At 39.7% G+C, this 19,619-nt stretch overlaps 1 protein-coding gene across 1 annotated transcript in view; it reads left to right on the top strand.

The window, feature by feature from the left end:
- pik3c2a (phosphatidylinositol-4-phosphate 3-kinase, catalytic subunit type 2 alpha) overlaps positions 1 to 19,619 on the top strand; it is a 120,788-nt gene that overhangs the window by 82,169 nt on the left and 19,000 nt on the right. Inside the window, exons 15-26 of the mRNA XM_078220761.1 lie at positions 2,550 to 2,689; positions 5,506 to 5,694; positions 7,210 to 7,303; positions 9,071 to 9,165; positions 12,299 to 12,479; positions 13,571 to 13,672; positions 14,704 to 14,796; positions 15,300 to 15,429; positions 16,592 to 16,728; positions 17,075 to 17,244; positions 18,236 to 18,392; positions 18,960 to 19,069. Coding sequence (XP_078076887.1) covers positions 2,550 to 2,689; positions 5,506 to 5,694; positions 7,210 to 7,303; positions 9,071 to 9,165; positions 12,299 to 12,479; positions 13,571 to 13,672; positions 14,704 to 14,796; positions 15,300 to 15,429; positions 16,592 to 16,728; positions 17,075 to 17,244; positions 18,236 to 18,392; positions 18,960 to 19,069 — 1,598 coding nt within the window. The remainder of the gene's footprint in view (positions 1 to 2,549; positions 2,690 to 5,505; positions 5,695 to 7,209; positions 7,304 to 9,070; positions 9,166 to 12,298; positions 12,480 to 13,570; positions 13,673 to 14,703; positions 14,797 to 15,299; positions 15,430 to 16,591; positions 16,729 to 17,074; positions 17,245 to 18,235; positions 18,393 to 18,959; positions 19,070 to 19,619) is intronic.

Raw genomic sequence — 19,619 nt, 5'->3', positions numbered from 1 at the left:
GACAGGGTAATTGTGAAACATTATAGATTGAGGTGCAATAAAATACTGGGTTCAACTTTGTTATTTAACAATAGCTTGCATTGAGAAATGATTACAATGGGTAAATTTGATTTTTTAAGAAAACATTGATTGCTTAACTGTTTAAGGTTGTTTCCATTGATTCCCAATTGTGAAGTGACTTATGTATTAAGGATTGTTGTTTGCGGGGTAAATGGAGAAGTTCACTTTTTATTCACCAATACTCCCCAAATTCAGGGCCGTTAGATCATGGAATCTTTCATTGAGGCACAAAGTTGTATAAAAGGGAGCTGGATTAATAAGAAAAAGAATTCTGAGAATTTGGAGTAGAGGAGATCTAGTCTTGGGCACCTGAGAAGCCCAAGACTAGATGGTGTTGGTGACCTTTGAAATAGTTGAGTTTGAAGATAACGCAAGCACATTTGAGGGTTTTGGCAGTAGACAGGTGAGGCAGTGTACAGAGAATTATATTTTGGAGGTGGAAGCAGGCTGTCTTATTGGAGAAGAAATTAGATTGAATGCTCAGCTTGGGATCAGAAATGGTGCGTAAGATACTGATGTTGCTTGTAGTCTAATCGGAGCAATAGGAAACTGAAACTGTGTGTCTGACTAATAATAGCCTTGCTCTTTGATAATGCACAACCACTATCACCAACAAGGAAATCACCTTGAATCATTTCAGAACTGAATATAGAGATAAAAGGGTTGATTATTTCCAACAAACCCAAACTCCAACTACTGAGACAAACCAGAAGTGATGAGGCAATTTTTTAATATAGATTTGTATTCACTAGGTAAGACTTGGCACATCCTAAAATCTAAGCAGTTGTTCCAAAGGTCAGCAGCATTCTCATTACACCCTCTGTGTAAATGCAATCTGCACACGACTTCTCCCAATGGCCCCAGGCAATGACCCACCAGTCAGTGCGCCAATAAATGTCCGATCTCTCTGCCAGCCCATCCTTCCTCTAGGATTTAACTGTGGAATGGTTCAAAACCACCTATGGCTTGAATACCTTCACTCTCTGCTCAGGAACCCCTTCTCAGGCTTTGCTGCATAAAGAAAATATATGGAGACCAATTTAACCCAAACATTAACTTTGTTATTTAACTAACCTCGTTACAAAAGATGACCTGTACCAGCTGTCCACCCAGGCAAAAGGAGAGTCTCAGAATCTCTGTCTTCCCTCACTCTGACTCCTATTAGCTTGTAAACTTTCCAATGTCAAGCTTGACTAAAGCAGAGAAACATGGTCTGCCTTGGTAACCAGTTGTTTTGTTTCCACTTTGCTTGCATCTGAGTCTGGTGTTCTACTGGGATGCTTATCTTTTAATTTTAGAATCTCTTAGTTTTTGTTCAGCAATCATCAGTTTTCTCACTCACTCGAATTTCTGCTGATTACTTTTAAACTTTTCAAGCCAATATGTGATCAGAGAAGGCCCAATTCAGTTTCCCATCAAGTCACCTTCCAGCTGTTTTTACCCAGAACCTATCACAAACAGGAATATAGTTCAGTTCAACCATAATCCTGCCTCATGCAGTAAAAGACACTCTAATTTACAATCAGTCAATCATACCACTTAGGTTAGCTCTCACCGGTTAGCAAGAAAGCCTGATTTTAGGGATTTCCAAGGATGCTTAACAGTGGAATGAAGAGCCATCACAAGAGTTGCTGATTTTGAATAGATAGGCAGTAGTGGGACAGGTGTCACCAGTCCACCTCAGCTGAAGGATGGCATGAGTGACCTTGCCAAAGGATGCAGGGATTGAGAACTATGAGGAAGGATAGTGCATGGCTGGATAGAAGTAGCCAGGATTGCCCATAGATTGCAACATACAATTTCAGAAAGTTGCTTGAATTTATTGTGCAAATCTAGCAAACTTTTTTTGTATTTGGCTTTTAAGCACCTTAACTTTCAGATTGTACCATTTTGCACAGAAAATAGTGGTAACCATCTGTGTTGTCTCAGTTATGTTCAATACTTTACCTGGATGAATATGCAAGAGAACTCACCTTATTAAAGCATGGTTTTTATATTTAATTATATTGGGGCAGAATTTTTGGGAAGCATGCACTATCTTCATTTGGTAACTTAGGATCATAGAATCCCTACAGTGCAGAAGGAGGCAATTCAGCCTATCAAGTCTGCACCCAGGCCCTTTCCCCATAACCCCACGTATTTGCCCTTGCTGGTTCCCTGACACTAAATGTCAATTTAACATCCACCTAATATGCACATCTTTGGACTGTGGGAGGAAACCAGAGCACCCGGAGGAAACCCACACAGAAACAGGGGGCGCAGTCACCTGGAATTGAACTTGTGTCCCTGGCTCTGTGAGGTAGCAGTGCCACCATGCAGCCCTTCCTGACAAAAGACTCATTCTGGTCAAGGTGTAGAATCCTGAACTTGGCATTCATTGAACAGTTACAGCATTTTTTAATACAAAAACATTATCTTTTGTCTGCTTTATGTACCACAGATAGCAGTAAGAAGTAGATTCTAATCTATTGCTTTATTTCTTAATGTAGGTGGACTTTCCATCCTTTTCCTTTGATATTGTCTACTGTCCTCCACAACGTGGGCGAGTGATTGAACTTGGGTTTGAAACACTGGATCAAAGTTTTCAGAAACAGCTTCTCGAGTTGTTTGCCAAAGATTTGACATTTGAGTAGGTTCTTCCTGTGAAAACATTCTTGATTTCATTTTGATTTGTTACCATATGTAGGATCCCATTGAAGACAACATGTCTAGAAGTTCACTTTGCAAAGAAGGTTGTGTTACTTTAGGGACACTGTTGCATGCTCTGAATAAGTCAAGTGCTACAAATGTTCATCGGTTACATTTTTTAAGCTGCAGTTAATGCTCGTTAAATAGAGGTGAAATCATACTGGACCAAGCTTCCAAGATGAATGATTTTATAGTTTTACATATTTTTTGATAATCTCCAGTTCATTTAATGAAGAAAAGACATTTCTAAAAAATCTTGATCGTGCAAAGAGTAATCCTGCTTCATTCAATAAGGCAGAATGAATGTTAAGCTGACATCCTTCAAGGACAAAGAAAAGTGGGTCACTCTCCAGATGGCTGTTGTAAAAGCAGTATTACAAACCATACAGGCCAGAATGCACTGAGTTCAGTTCCTGGTCGGCTAAGTTAGCTGATCTAAAATGGATCTGTTGAAGAATAAGAGCTGACTCCTGAGCTAGAGGAAGGAAAAGTAATTGGAGCCAGGGATAAAATTCACTGCATCATTTTCCATATTGAAGGCCAGTTGCTTGCAGCAGAGCGACTATGTATCTATTTCCTTCCTTCCGTATTTTTTCATCAGGGGTGATGTCAGTAAATTCTAATAAACACGGTGCCAAACATTTGAGTTCTTTTAGAATTTCCTGTTATGGTAGTTATAATGTGAAGGGCTGATCTGGGAAGGCATATTGTACTTAAACCGGCTTGAAATCTGCACAGGTTCCTGCATGCTTAACTATTAACTTTGGTTAGGATTTCTGCTTTGCAGTTTATCTATGTAGTTCTTGATCTTGATGTGAGTGACTACATGTACAGATTTAAAAACCTGATGAGATGCAAGATTATAATTGTTTGAAATTGCAAGTATGAGTTAGATGCTTACAATGTGGCTCAAAATCTGTTGCCCAAATTATGTTGTGCCAGCAGAATAATTGCAGCAACTCTCCAGTTATCTTCCTGAGTAGCAATCCTTCATGTGTGTGCGCAAATTGAATGCTTATTACCCTGGGCTAATAACATATTGTGCTTCATTTTGTCCTTGCACATTTTTTATGTATGATCTTGGCTCTTTAATTCTGTTCATGTATAACCTAATCAAAAAAAAAGGCAATAACAAAATCTGTTTTGTCTGTGACATCAAACTTTGCCATTTCCCACCAGACCAATTTGGTGTTACATTGCTTGTCTTTTTCCCTCAGCTGCATCCCAGCGCTGAAATATAAATTTGCAGAGGGTTTAATGCCACACGTTTGCTTTGAATGTTTCATGCATATCTGGTTGCATACACTTGCTGAATTCCAAGGTAGTCAGTGTAAGGCTTATGTGAAATGTATCAGTAGGCATTAAATCTCTGGCTCTAAAATAATTTATGTATTTACAAAGACTATTTAAACATACAGGTTAAAAACACCACAAATTTCAGAGGTCACCCAAGACTCATCTCTATTACAGAGATACATATTTTGAATGGTTACTTGGAGTTAGAGTCATAGAGGTTTACAGCATGGAAACAGGCCCTTCGGCCCAACTTGTCCATGCCGCCCTTTTTTTTTAAACGACTAAGCTAGTCCCAATTGCCTGTGTTTGGCCCATATCCCTCTAGAGCCATTTCGCCCATGTAACTATCTAAATGCTTTTTGAAGGACAAAATTGTACCTGCCTCTACTACTACCTCTGGCAGATTGTTGCAGACACTCACCACCCTGTGTGTGAAAAAATTGCCCCTCTGGATCCTTTTGATCTTTCCCCTCTCACCTTAAACCTATGCCCTCTAGTTTTAGATTCCCCTACCTTTGGGAAAAGATATTGACTATCTAGCTGATCTATGCCCCTCATTATTTTATATACCTCTACAAGATCACCCCTAAGCCTCCTACGCTCCAGAGAAAAAGTCGCAGTTTATCCAGCCTCCTTGTAACTCAAACCATCAAGTCCCGGTAGCATCTTAGTAAATCTTTTCTGCACTCTTTCTAGTTTAATATTCTTTCTATAATAGGATGACCAGAACTGTACACAGTTTGCTCCCTCTAACTGCCAGTCCTTGGTATGCTTCTTTAACTGACTCCAGTTTTAATGTAAACTGGTGCTTGAAGACTATTTGATCTCATGTGAAATTGGCAATACTTCTGGGAATGTGTATCTGAACAGAAACGCATAACTTAGCAATATGAAGCTAATTGCCATTTGTGTTCCCTCAAGCAGTTGTCAGAGCAGGCAAATGTGTACGTTTCATTATATTTTACCTGCTGTGGCCTATTTAGTGCATTTCTGCTATACATTGGGGAACCTCTTAATCACTGTGTCTGGAACGAATCATTACTTGTTCTGAAGTGCTTCTAGGGCTCCGATTTCCTGAGTTATAAATGCCAAGACTTTCCATCTGCAGTCTGAGAATGTCAAACATGATATATTACATCTAAACGTTTTGTAGAGACCCCTGCTGGGGAGAACAGGTGTGTGGGCATTAATTGAATATGACAACAGATGGATTCTTGATGCCCTCCACTGTCCATTAGCCTCCTGACGGTTGCTGTTCTAACTCTTCTATGAATAAGGACCCGCACCTGGGGGGCACAGCTATTTGGCTAATGTCTGAGGGATGTACTGCAGTAACACCTTTGATAGTACAGAATGAAATTTGGAGGGGGGAACTAATTAGCTTTATTGTAGTATGCAGTTTAAAAGAGAAAAGGGCATGTAATAATTCTAACAGACTGCCATTTGTTTTTTTGCCTACAGACTGTCCAAGGCAGATAAAGAACTTTTGTGGGATAAGAGACAGTACTGTTTTTCCCATGGTAACAGCCTTCCTAAGATACTTGCTAGTGCATCAAGTTGGGACTGGGATACTCTACCAGAGATCTATGCACTGCTTCATCAATGGACACCACTCTCACCTGTTGCTGCCCTGGAACTACTGGATTCTAAGTAAGTTTTTTCTTAACAGAAACTCAACTGCTTTATAAGCCTAGTTTTTTGTCTACCTGCTGCTGATAAATATCAGCCAGAGGCTCTGCTTCTGGTTACTGTCCAGTAAACAGCTGCCTGAATCTGAAACACTCTGTAATAATCTGTTCTCTATTCAATCAGTGCAAATATGACAGCTCAGTAATGAAGCCCCCCCTGGTCAAGTAATCTGTGAGCAAACATTGTTATTGTAAGGGCAAGACAACATAGTCAGGATACTAGAGGAGCCCATAGAGCTTGGTGGCCCAGGCGCTTCAGTTCCATGAATTAAATGGTATAAAAGTGTCGAGTGACATTTTTAAACTTGTAATCAGAGTTCATAGTGTTTTGTTGTATCTGCAAGTTCCAATGGTGCTGATGTTTTTAAGAATGTAATTTGACTTAGAATTTTAATTAGAAGTAATAGATTGAAGTGATGGTGTAAAGAAAAATCTCCATCGTGTTCTTTTTGTCATTTTTATTTTTCTTGGAAGAATCTGTGATGTAACATAAATGAACACTGAGGAATAACTGTCTTACAATCAGAATCCTATCAGATAACATTACTCAAAAGAAAAGTTTAGTCAAGTTTCTTTTTTGAGTTGGAAGATCCAGGTAATTGGGTTGTGCAGGATCATATTTTCCAGGATTTCCTTTTGAGCTTTTCATGTCACAGAAGAAAAACAAAAGCAAACCAGTCTCCCATCCATTGACTCTGTCTACACTTCCCGCTGCCTTGGCAAAGCAGCCAGCATAATTAAGGACCCCATGCGCCCCGGACATTCTCTCTTCCACCACCTTCCGTTGGGGAAAAAGATACAAAAGTCTGAGGACACGAACCAACCGACTCAAGAACAGCTTTTTCCCTGCTGACATCAGACTTTTGAATGGACTTGCCCTGCATTAAGTTGATATTTCTCTACACCCTAGCTATGACTGTAACAGTACATTCTGCACTCTCTCGTCTCCTTCTCTATGAACGGTATACTTTGTCTGTAAAGCGCGCAAGAAACAATATTTTTCACTGTACACTAATACATGTGACAAATCAAACTTGCCAATAGGTCGGGCAAATTTATTACAGACTCTACTGCGTTTAGCAGCCTTGAATCCCTCATCTCTATCTCCGAGCACCTTGTGGTGACAGTGGCTGCAACAATTGGAAGGTGACTGTCCTGCATGAAACTGTAGGCATCCACAAAAAGAGGGAAATATAAGCTGTCAGGCCAGGAAGAAGAAAGGAAAGAACAGGATGTACATAAGAAATGCACTTTAATCTCATGAATTAAATGGTGCAAAAGTGTTTGAGTCATTTCCAGTGACTTGTTTTAAACTTGTCATCGGTGTTCATAGTTTTTTGTTGTATCTGCAAGTTTTGATGGTACTGGTGTTTTGAAGAACATAATTTGACTTGGAATCTTAATTACAAGGTAATGGAGTCTCTGCTGTAGTTTAAAACGATGCATTTGGAGCTTTGATCATTGTGCTTCTTTGCAGGTTTGCAGATCAAGAAGTGCGAAGCACAGCAGTGAACTGGATTGAACTCATGACTGACGATGAACTTGTTGATTATCTGCCTCAATTTGTAGAGGTATGTTGGCTTGTTGAAACATTTGGACTCAACAGTGCAAACATGTGTTTCCTGATGCACGGTAGCACAGTGGTTAGCACTACTGCTTCACAGCTCCAGGGACCTGGGTTCGATTCCCAGCTTGGGTCACTGTCTGTGTGGAGTTTGCACATTCTCCTCATGTCTGCGTGGGCTTCCTCCGGGTGCTCTGGTTTCCTCCCACAGCCCAAAGGTGTGCGGGTTAGGTTGATTGGCCATGCTAAAATTGCCCCTTAGTGTCCTGGGATGCGTGGATTAGCGGGTAAAATATGTGGGGATATGAGGGTAGGGCCTGGGTGGGATTGTGGTCGGTGCAGACTCGATGGGCCGAATGGCCTCTTTCTGTATTGTAGGGTTTCTATGATTTCACACCTAATTGTATGCAAATTAATCTATAGGCATTTTGTGAGTAAAATATCAAAGGGGATGGCACTATCTTGCAATTTGCCTGGATTAAAACGAAATTCTCAGCAACAAAGATGCTGTGATCCCTTGGCCGCCTTGAATTAAATTTAAATACTCTGAACAATGGGACTGTTTTTAGAACTCCTCCCCTTGGTCTAATTTATTTGAACTCCATTGTAATGAATATTTCCCGTAGTTTATTTTCTTCTAATTTCCACCCCCGTCCCACCTCCTTCCAGTTGGAAGGGATTGACTTCATTAGGGTTCCATATCTCATGCCAAGTCTGCAATATTGAATCTAGGTCGCTATTCCTCGTGTGTGAGCCTAAATTCCTCATGCGGACCCAGGTTCGATTCTCGGCTTGGGTCACTGTCTGTGTGGAGTTTGCACATTCTCCCCGTGTCTGCGTGGGTTTCCTCCGGGTGCTCCGGTTTTCTCCCACAGTCCGGAGATGTGTGGGTTAGGTGGATTGGCCATGCTAAATTGTCCATTAATGTCAGTGGGACTAGCTAGGGTAAATGCATGGGGTTATGGGAATGGGGCCTGGGTGGGATTGTGCTGACCCAATGGGCCGAATGGCCTCCTTCTGCACTGCAGGGAATCTATGAACAAATATCATGTAATTAGGTCAGAGATCAAACTTGTTTTTTCTTATTAAGCAATGAATGTTTCAGCATTTTTAGAAATAAACTTGATGTATGTTAATTTTTCAAACCTTTTCTAAACAGACAGCAACACGTTAAGCTTATTTAAGTATAAATTCCAATTAAATTGATCTGCTGCATTCCCATTCTTTGCACCACAGCAAAAGAAAATCTTGAATTAAATGATCTGTGTATGTTCTGTCCAGTTACTCGTCAAGGCAGATCTGAACATGGGGTCTATTCTACCCCAATCAATTGTCAACTCACTGGCTTTATTTGATTTAATGAATGGTTAGGCGCATTGGCCAGGCTAAATTCTCCAACAGTGTACCCGAACAGGCACTGGAGTGTAGCAACTAGGGGATTTTTGCAGGAACTTCATTGCAGTGTTAATGTAAGCCTACTTGTGACACCAATAAATAAACTTTTAAAACTGAATAGTACTTGTGGTTGTTGCATTCAAATTTAAATTATTTACATCAAAAAGCTCCAAACAATCTTGTTTATATTTCAAATTTAAAGTGGAAGAAGGCCAAAATGCTTCACACAAGTGATAAGTTAAATGATTTTTAAAATACTCTTTTATTGAATCATATAAATCCTACACCTCTGTGGGGCTCCTGCTGTTTTTCTTTACAAGTTAGGATTTCGCGTTTCCAGAACACTAGGATTTAATCGTGTTGCCTGATTCATTTCTAGGCTGTGAAGCACGAGTGTTATCTAGACAATGCCTTGGTGAAATTCCTTTTGTCTCGAGCATTGGCAAATGTTGGCGTGGCACACCACTTATACTGGTAAGAAGATAACTTCATGCATGTAATAAATGTTACTTTCTTGACTAACCTACTTGGAATAAGCATATAATCAAAACTCTGGTATTGGGGTTCTGAAGTAAGTGCCCATTTTTCCCTTCCCTTTTGAATCTCCTACCACTGTTATAGCACTTAAACAACCTCAATCAATGTCATAAATTACATTCACTGTGACTGCAGTCTTGTATTCCTCGTCAACCTTCTAGACCTCTCTGCCTTTGAATGTTTCACCTGGGTCAAAATCCTGGATCTTGGTCCCTAGCAGCACCTTGAATGAATCTACACAACATGGACAGGGTTCAAGAAGTGACTCACCACTGTCTTCCCGAGGGCAAAGAGATGAGCAATAAATGTTGGTCTTGTCAGCAATGGTCACATCCCATGACTGAATTTTTAAAATAAGCCTCCAAGCATCCTCCTGGCACACCTGCTTCCAGCCTCCGTAAACTTGAGCTCAGTTGAACTGCCCTGCACAGTTACCCTGTAATCCCCTAAGGATCTATCCTTGCCTCCTCCTCCTCTCCCCCCCCCCCCCCCTTCCCCCCCTTCCCCCCCCCCCCCCCCCCAATCTTACTCTTCTGCATGCTATCCTTCTGTGGCATCCTTCTAAAGACAAGGTGACATGTTCTGCATACATAATGTCAAACAACCCTATCTCACTGCTATTTCTCTTGACTCCTCCACACCTCTGTTTTGTGCAAACCACAATGTCCATCATTTAACTTTGAGAACGCTAGAATCTCATGAGTCTTTGGCTCATGCTAAAAATATGATTCCCTTCACCATCCCTAGCCTCCTAGCCACTATCTGACCTGACAGAATTGACACTTTGCAAAATCAACAACATATTTGACCTGAGCTGAGCTCCCTACCCTGTATCCTCTTCATCACAAAAACTACCAACTTCCACCTCTGACATCTCCCATTTCCATCCCTACCTCTGCTACTGAAGCCTCCCCTGTTCTTTTCATCTCCAGACTCCACAATTCCAATGTTTTCCTGGCAGGCCTCACATTTTACAGTCTCCGTACACTTGAGCTCATTCAGAACTCAGTCCAGATCCTCATGTATCCAAAATTCTGTTCAGCCATCACCCTGGGCTCGGTGAACTGCAGTGGCTTCTAGACACTCAAATCTCCCCTTTGTGTTGAAGTTCCTCCACCGAGCCTTATCCCTCCTGGTATCTGTAGTCTTCTGCAACCCTACAACCCTCAGAATACTACACCTTTGGCTTCTGATGAATTACCCAGTCCCATTCAAAACTAACCTATGGAAGCAATATTTTGCTGATCAGTAGGTGGAACAAGCTCTCTAGGGAGACAGTGGATACTGTTGTTTTATTTAGATCCAAATTGGGATAATTTATTTTTGAGAATAACATTTGGCACACATTCCCCCCTTTCTTTCCTCCTCTAAGATGCACTTCATAAAGTCTTTCTTGTTGACCAAGATTGTGACTATTTGCCGTAATATTTCCTTATGTGGCTTATTGTCATATTTTTGGTTTTGTAGTGTCTCTTGGCGCATTAAAGGTGCTATATAATTGTATTCATTGCCACAATTAATTAATTTAATATCCTGCATCTACCAAGGTGGTTGAAGGCAAATTAGAAACATCTCGGACATGTTTTGTCTAGTGATCGCGACATTGCTTTTCTCCCCACCACTGGTGGTATTTCATCAATTATGTAGAGTCGAAGGGTTGGAATTCCCTCCTTAAACCTCTCCAACCCTTTCCTCCTTTTAAGGCTATACTTAAACCTGATCACCTTGATCAAGCTTTCCCTGTGAAAGACCTTAAAACATATTGCAGTGTAAAAAAAAAGCTGTATATATGCAAATTGCTGTTGATTATTTGAATTTTTGATTTGCCATTACTGTCCCTTTTGAATATGCTGAAACAATCCAGCACTCCAGCTGCACTGGCAGTAAAAGGAAAGCTGGTATTTAGTCTAGAGGATTTTGATCAGTTTCCTGATACTAATCTCAAATTCATATATTCCTCCACTTGAAGCCATACCATAATTGTTTCACACCAAGTGTGAGCAGTCTTTACAGATAAATTCAAATTATAGGGCCAGCAATAAAAACACTCTAGATCATTTAGAAACTGGCAAAACGCCAGAAAAATTCCAAACAAGGAGATTTGTTGCTTATTGAGCACCAACAGACCCACAAAAGCATTTAAATTGGTTAAGAGCAAAAATAGCCGACTAGCTAGATATCGAAGGTTTAGCTAAATTTGGTTGTTGTAGTCACCGCCAGTGTTGACTTGATAGCAATAATTGATGCTTCATTTTCAAATCCCAATACTAAACCCTATACATAGCTGTGTTTACTCAAGTTACTTCTATGTTTAATTTGGAGCTTGTGTCAACAGTTGCTAATGGTGTGGGTTTTACACACTCTGAAAACTTCAAACTTGGTTCAATTTGCTAAATCTGGTCACCAGAAGATTTCTTTTTGTGTATTCTGTTCTTCCTGCTGGCCCACTAAGTGAATCTGGAGCGTTTCGCTTTTTCGACAATCTGCTTAAAACCTGTGCAGTGGGGCTGGCAACACCAAAACCTGTGAAACTCAGTATTAACTCCCCTTTAATCAATTTAGTATGCTTATATGTCTTTGGTTTAAGTGTATAAAGTTAGCTTTTTCATTATAGGGCCACACTGTGAAATTCTCTTGTACTGCAACAATTATAGTTATAGCACCATAATCCATTATTGAAATTTAACCTATTTTATTTGGCAGAATCTGCAAAGTGGAGACTGTTATTTTCCAAAAGTCTAGGTCTGCTTTTATGTTGGCACTATTATTTTGGATTCTTGAAGGTGAAACCATCAGCTAACTCCTTTTCTTTATAATCCAATCTCATCTTTTTGTTTGCATTTATCGTTACAAAATACAGTACAAAAAGGTGATCCTTTTTGAGGTCAGTGATTAACTTGTTGGCTCTGCAAGTTTATACAGTGATACAGCCTCTGTGCTATAACTCAGCAGATCAACTCTTAACAAGCTGCTTGGGGCTTATAACTTATGTTACCTTGTTGGAAGCTTTGCATTCGTCACTTGCAAAAAAACCCCTTATTCAATTATTTAATTCACTTTAATTTTACAGGCTATTGAAAAATGCACTTTATGACCCATATTTTGGAATGCGCTATGAGCTCCTTTTGGGTGCCCTACTGTATGTATGTGGGCAAGGCTTACAACAGGAGTTTGAAAAACAGACCAAACTAGTACGAAAGCTGGGTGTGGTAGCAGAGAGAGTGCGCCAAGCCAATGGATCAGCAAGGCAGGTATGGAATCAATACCGACAAAATATTTAATATGCCGTGCAAATCCCAAAAGGTGTGTTATGTATTGAATTCACCAATAGCCTAGGTTACTGCAAAAACTAACTTTAAGGCTGCAATAGCATTAAAATAAAGTTCTGTGGATTTACACTAGTCACATGCTCCCTTCCTCTATTTTCTCTTCCTTTCACCTTGAAAAGTTGTCCCTTTCAAAGATGACAAGCCTTAACAGATTTCATTTGAACATGACCATTCCTGGAACAGCTCGTCATTACTCTCAAACACACTTGTACTAATGTGTATGTTGTAAGAACAAACATAACTGGTATGTCTTTTGCAAGAGTCCCTATCTACCCTCATGTTTTGATAAAATCTAAGTTGCTGAGTTTTGTTGCTTAGTTTTGCTCACTAATGGAGGGTTTGCTCATTAGTTGTGCTATTCGTTTTCCGACTCCATTCTTTCCACTGACATTTTTTTGAACAGGTAGGATGTTCATTCCCAAAGCTTCGTTGGACTGTTTAACCTTAGGATAAATGCTCATTCACATACCTGATTGGAACCAGCAAGTGCTGTGCTGTAGGTAAAGCAGCTAACTCTTTTGCATCGTTATGTTTAAGCTCTTTCTTGCAATTGAGAGGAACAAAAATCATGTTTGCCCCTCACCCAAAGCTATTTAATTCTTTATCTTTGGACTGTAAAAGTGTTCCTTTCCTGCACATGGAAGCCTCCCTTTTTCTCTTTGCTGCTAACCGTGTGTCTTGACTGTCTGCACTCTCCCTCCAAACCCCAGTCAACTGTTAAATTTGACTGATAGCCAGCAACACAGGTTTGCTTATAAAAGTGCAAGACTACTCGTGATCTAAATTGGGGAATCTTGCTTTACACTAGTGCCCGTTTTTTGCAATTCAAGGGAAATATGTAGCTGATTTGGAACGGCACTCATCATTTTTTCCTCATCCATATTTGTATAAGAAAACACACAATGCTAGTGATGGTTTTCATTCCGTATTTTTCAAGAATATAAATTCCTCCAATAATAAAGGATAAAGTAACATCACATAGTTACCAATACCAGTGTTTTACTTTTTTAAAGGTGGTCCTTCAGGAGGGTATGGATCGTGTCCAGTCATTCTTCAAAAATAAGTGTCGTCTGCCCCTGAATCCAAGCCTCGTGGCGAAAGAGTTAAATGTTAAGGTATGCAGACATCCAATAATTTGTCAAAACTGCCTTCTAATGCAATCTAAGCATTGTGTTAAACTTTCCTTATAGGCTACCTTTGCTGCAAGGAAACACCTTGAATTACAAGTTTATTTTTCACCTCAGTTACATTCTGATACATCATTTTGTTGCTGTAAATTTGTTTTTGGTCAGTAATCTTTTCAGAGTTGAAAGTTGAAAATGGCATTTCAATGTATTGCACTTGTGAGTAAATGTTTTTAAGTGTTGCCTTTCTCTGCCATGTCCTTTACATATTTTGCATGAAATAAAAATTGTGACGGTTTAAACTCTGTTTTCAATTTTAAATCAGTCGTATGGTGAGTATCAACAGCTCTTTGCGTGATGGCTTACTAAACCGACTACAATTTAAAAATCCTGCATTCAAGCTACACTTTGACATGGATCCCACTGATCTGCATCTACAATGCAAGTGCACACTTCTGTTTTTTATAGTCGTTTGGTAAAGGCTTCCTATAATTGATGTGGGGGGTGTTTGCAATTGATGTTTAACTTGTTGCAGATCGTTCACTGTTGTGCACAACATCAATATTTAGTGTAGCTCGCTAGCTTTTAGAATTTGCAGTATTTTAGTGCTGTTTCTCTGCACCTTTTGTGCACTGCAGCACAGTTTGTGGCCTTCCCTTGACTTTCCATCCATCTGTCCAAGATATTTTTTTCCCCATTTGTGCTTAACTGAGCTAAGCACAAACCATTCCTCAACCTGAAGAGACCAACTTCCAACAGGCTGCTTTGCTCCATTGGTAACAATCTTGAGTCCGTAAATTGAATTCAAGCCCTATCATGAACAAGAAGACTTTGCCCACATTTCAGTCCGGGACTGGGATTGAGAATGCTGCATTGTAAGAGTTGCTGCCTTTCACATGAATCCTTTAATTCACATGACGTTACCTTTGTGTTCTGGATAGTGCCAAAGTGTCTCCATCTAAAGCTTTTGCCTTTAATATGACTACCTCGTTTTCTGATTGTGTGCCTCTTTTTATTTTTAGGCTTGCTCTTTCTTCAGTTCCAATGCAGTTCCACTGAAGGTAACACTGGTGAATGCTGACCCCCTGGGAGATGAAATCAATGTTATGTTTAAGGTATGTCAATGTTTACAATGGCACACACTTGTACAGAAATTCTATGGGGAGGGGGGGGGAATAGATGGAAATAGGAAATTGAGAGATTGTCGTCGGACTGCAAGTCAGTTGATACAAATACAGCAGTAGTTTTGTTGTTGTTTCACTTTGCTTTCCCAAGGTCATGAATTTCAGTTCTCAACCATTGTTAAATTCTCATTCCATATTTTAAAGAGCCACGGTATTAGAAACTCATTTCTGTGTTGCTGGTATACATCCATAATCTTTCATTTTCTAGCCCAATAGTGTGTGAACTTTTGTGGGTTTTATATTGATTTGATTTTTACTCCAGTAGTTGCATGTTACCAAGATTTATATGTAATGCCCTTACTGCCAGCTTTCTGCATAACCCAATATGTGAACAAGTACTAGTTCTAAGCAATGAAGTGATACTGATAAAGAAAATTGCAGTTTTCTTCTGGATTTGAAGTATACAGTGACCCACTATCTTCTCCTGCATGCAGATTGGAGAAGATTTGCGACAAGACATGCTTGCACTGCAAATGATCAAAATTATGGACAAAATCTGGCTTCAGGAAGGATTGGACTTGCGCATGGTCATTTTCAAATGTATCTCCACAGGGAAAGACAGAGGTATGTTGTATTTGGGTGTCTGTAGTTACCATTGACATTCAAGTCAGCTTTCAAAAGAAAGCTGTATGCTGCGTCTTTCTTGCGTTGAATTATATAAAACCCACTAATTTTTCACACCCAAGTACAGTTGAGATTCTGAACATAACTTTTTCTCTACGTGACTGGGGAAAGAAATGAAACTTGCACAAATTATTTTTTCCAGTCATGTTTTTTCTAGATTTAAGTGCAGATTTTGCAAATAGATTTTGTCATGAAATCACTGTTCACTTCGGACAATGCACACCAGTCTGCTTGTAGAAGTGCACGTTCTGTTAGGTCCATTGCTCATGGGCCACTGAAGCTGATTCTTATGCCAAGATCTAATTTAACGGTGGGATGAAATTGGGAACTACCCTGGTCTGTATATTTCGGCCACTCAACTCCTTGGAACATAAAAGAGCCCTTATTGAAATTAAAACAGAATTCATGCCTTAAATGAAGGCGCTGCCTCTTTTCAAGCACAAAGTGTTGACTGAGTGGTTTAATTCCTCTGTATCCTGAAACTTGTGCAACTTCCTCAAAATTCCAAAAGGTAATTTTGTGTCAACTAGTGGCTTAAGATAGGTGATTCAGCTGTCAGGTGGTTAGTTGGAGCCTTGCTGAAATATTCAGATGTTGCAATTACAGGATGTAACTGGACAGTTGCAAGAAGTAAATTTCAAACAGTTTTTGGAGGAAAAACTTATTTAGTTACAAACATTGAATAATTTCACAACCGGAGAAGGACAGATACAAATTGAGGTTTCTCTTCATTTTGGTTTTAAAATTGGGGCTTCCCAAATTGGGGGCCAATACCAGTGGCATGGTTAAATGAGATTCTAGGCTCGCAAGCTTTGCAGCAGCGATGGCTACGTTAGCTCCAACTGAATGTTAACAGCTGTGAGGCCCCTTTATATAACCTTTGTTTATTTTTAAAATGATGGGTGTGGCCTCAATGGCTGATTGAGGCCTGATTTTGGTTTCCCCAAGCTTGCGCACTCCATTCCCACTGAGGGGCACAGCTGTCTTGGAGCCTCAATGGGGCCAAGAGTGGAAAACATTTAGGATGCATTATGTTAAATGGGATCAGCCACAATGGCTCATTTTGACTATCCTCTTCGGTTCATTTCCTTTTATTCTCTAGGTATGGTTGAACTTGTACCAGCTTCAGAAACACTTAGAAAGATCCAGGTTGAGTATGGAGTGACTGGTTCATTCAAGGACAAACCACTAGCTGAATGGCTCAGGAAGTACAATGCCACAGAAGAAGAATATGAGAAGGTGAAGCACTACTTGCAGTGGATATCTGTTTATTTCCACCTGGGTTTTTTCAGTTTTAGTCCCGCGCTCAACGTATTTTGTGAAAATATCCCCATTTGTTCTGAATGGTGTTGAGCTTCTCGAATGCTGTCGGAGCTGCACTCATCCAGGCAAGTGGGGAGTACTCCATTACACTCCTGACCTGTGCCTTGTAGTTGGAGTCAGAATTCTGAGCCTCTGACCTCACCAACAAATAGCAAGCTGGCGTTTTGAGAAGTTCTGACCTGCAATTAGTTGTGTGAATTAATCAATACACGCTGTTACATAATTCTCAAAATAAACTTTGTGAAAACTTCAACTTCTGCAGGCATCTGAAAACTTCATCTATTCATGTGCGGGGTGCTGTGTGGCTACCTATGTACTGGGAATATGCGATCGTCATAATGACAATATCATGCTCAGATCAACCGGCCACATGTTCCATATAGATTTTGGGAAGTTTCTTGGACATGCACAGATGTTTGGAAGTTTTAGAAGGTGAATTTACTTTTTAATGTTAATCTTGTATTTTTTGTTTGTTGTTTTACAAAGATTGTTGTCTTGCACAAGTATCTGCAAAGGGATTAATGATTAAGATGAAACTTGAGCAGAAGCAATTATGTCACACAGTTAAGTTACCCTTTCAAGTAGTTTGGCTGTATTGGTGTTTGATTTATAGAGGAAAATAATCTGTTTTAGCAATTCCCATTTTAACTATACATTCTGTAGAATATTTTGCTGTGCTTTCTGCGAGATAACCCAATGAGTAAATACAGATTGGATTAACTTTTGCATGCTCTGGAGGTCAAATAAATGAGGTTCAGGAATTTTTGAATTTTTTTATAGCCCTTTTTGAATTGTGACTTTTAATCTTTGAATTGTTTTCACATGATTGACATGTTGGCAATGAACTACTTCAGGCACTATTAAAAGCAAATTACTGCAGATGCTGGAATCTGGAAGAAAATGCTGCAATATCTCCGTAGACCTGACAGCATCTGCAGAGAGAGAACAGAGCTAACATTTCAAGTCTGGATGACTCTTCATCAAACATTAGCTCAGGTCTCACAGCAACTGTGGAGAGAGAACAATCGGGATTTTCCAGCATTTTCTGTTCTTGTTTCAAGCACTATTAAGCTTGGTATCAAATTGCCCTTTATTATTCATTGAATATTGTGATACAGATCCATAAAGTCTGTGGCTTGAGTTAGCTCATGTCAGCTGGGACACTAGATGGAGTTGGTGCAATTCTTTGTGTTCATAGCTGTTGATGAGGTTGGAGGGTTGGGTTTGGATGGAAGAGTAAAATCAATCCAGGTTCCCACTCCTAATCAACAGAGTACTGCTATTAAGTGCACATGTATGTATGAATGTTAAAGTAAGATCTGGCTTGGCCTTTTTCCTCATATTCAATGGGACATTATGCAAAAATGCAACGTTTTGTAGCATTTTGAGTGGGGGAACCATTCTTATCATCTTTCTCCCGCAGAGATCGAGCTCCATTTGTGCTGACCTCCGACATGGCTTATGTGATTAATGGTGGGGAGAAACCAACCAGCCGGTTTCAGTTGTTTGTAGACTTGTGCTGTCAGTCGTACAATCTCATCCGCAAGCATGCCAACCACTTCCTGAATCTCCTGTCACTGGTAACGCATTCTTTGAACGGTTGTCCTTGATTAACTATGCAAGAAATGAGTGAGATAAAGCTTGAGTTCAGCAGTTAAAAGAAAATGCTTGAGAAGCATGGCAGATAAGTCAGTGTTTGATAAGGAAAGAAACTGATTCAAGTTTTGGTGTGTGCTTTATATCAAATAAAGATAAGCTAGCCCCTTAATGGGGTTAAGGGCACGTTGGTTATCTTTTTTGTCATCTGTAGAACTTTATGATTCTTAATGCCCTGTTTAGAAGTTCTGTTTTCTGAATTCAATTTTGAGACTTTATTTCTGTACCAATAAATTATATGGCTAAAGAAAAAAACAAAGTGAAAAATGTCGAAGAATCCAAACAAATCTACATCTCCTTTCTGTATTAGTAAATAAACGACAGTAATTTCTCTTCCAGATAGTTTGTATATGCCCTCATGGCATCTTACCTTTTTAGTAGACCAACTTCCATGTTGATGTTCTGGCGATTTTGCGTATTTTCTTTTCCCAGCCTAAGTAATAAACGGTAGCAGAAATGCTCTAATCATGTTGCCTCTTGACCTCTTTCAGATGCTGTCTTCTGGATTACCAGAACTTACCACAATTCAGGATCTGAAATATGTCCAAGATGCTCTGCAGCCCCAGACGACCGATGCTGAAGCCACCATCTTTTTCACAAGGTAAGCTGAATTGTAAACCAACTCTCAATTAAAACCCACTCGAGGTAGAATGGCTAGATAGTCATGTTAGTTGTCAAATAATGAAATCGTAGAAGTACATTCATACAAGATGGAGAGTAACTTGAGCTTCACAACTTCAAAATTACTTCTCTCTTTTTACCTTGTGTACAGATGTATAATGACCTTTACTGGTAGTTGTGTGAAATATTAACCCACCGCCTCACCTATTGAGCATTTCCAGTACTCTGTTTAAAATCTCACTTGGGATCTGGAGTTTTCACAATCTACTAATAATTCAATGTCATTTTTAAATGCAAAACATGTATGCAGTGATTTAAATTGTGAAATGTCATGAATAAGAGAATTTGGTGCTTTTGCACAAAAACGCTAAATAATATTTAAAGCAACTTTACATTGAGAAAAGCAAAATACTGTACTGGAAATAGAACAAAACCAGGAAATCCTGGAAGTACTCAGCAGCAGGTCGGGCAGCATCCATGGAAAGAGTTATTGTCTCAGGTTGATGTTTTGTTACAACTGGAAAAAGTAG

Source organism: Mustelus asterias, chromosome 9, assembly GCF_964213995.1.
Source record: "Mustelus asterias chromosome 9, sMusAst1.hap1.1, whole genome shotgun sequence".
NCBI lineage: Eukaryota > Metazoa > Chordata > Chondrichthyes > Carcharhiniformes > Triakidae > Mustelus > Mustelus asterias.
The sequence above is the reverse complement of the archived record's forward strand: the minus strand, read 5'-3'. Positions and strand labels throughout refer to the sequence as shown.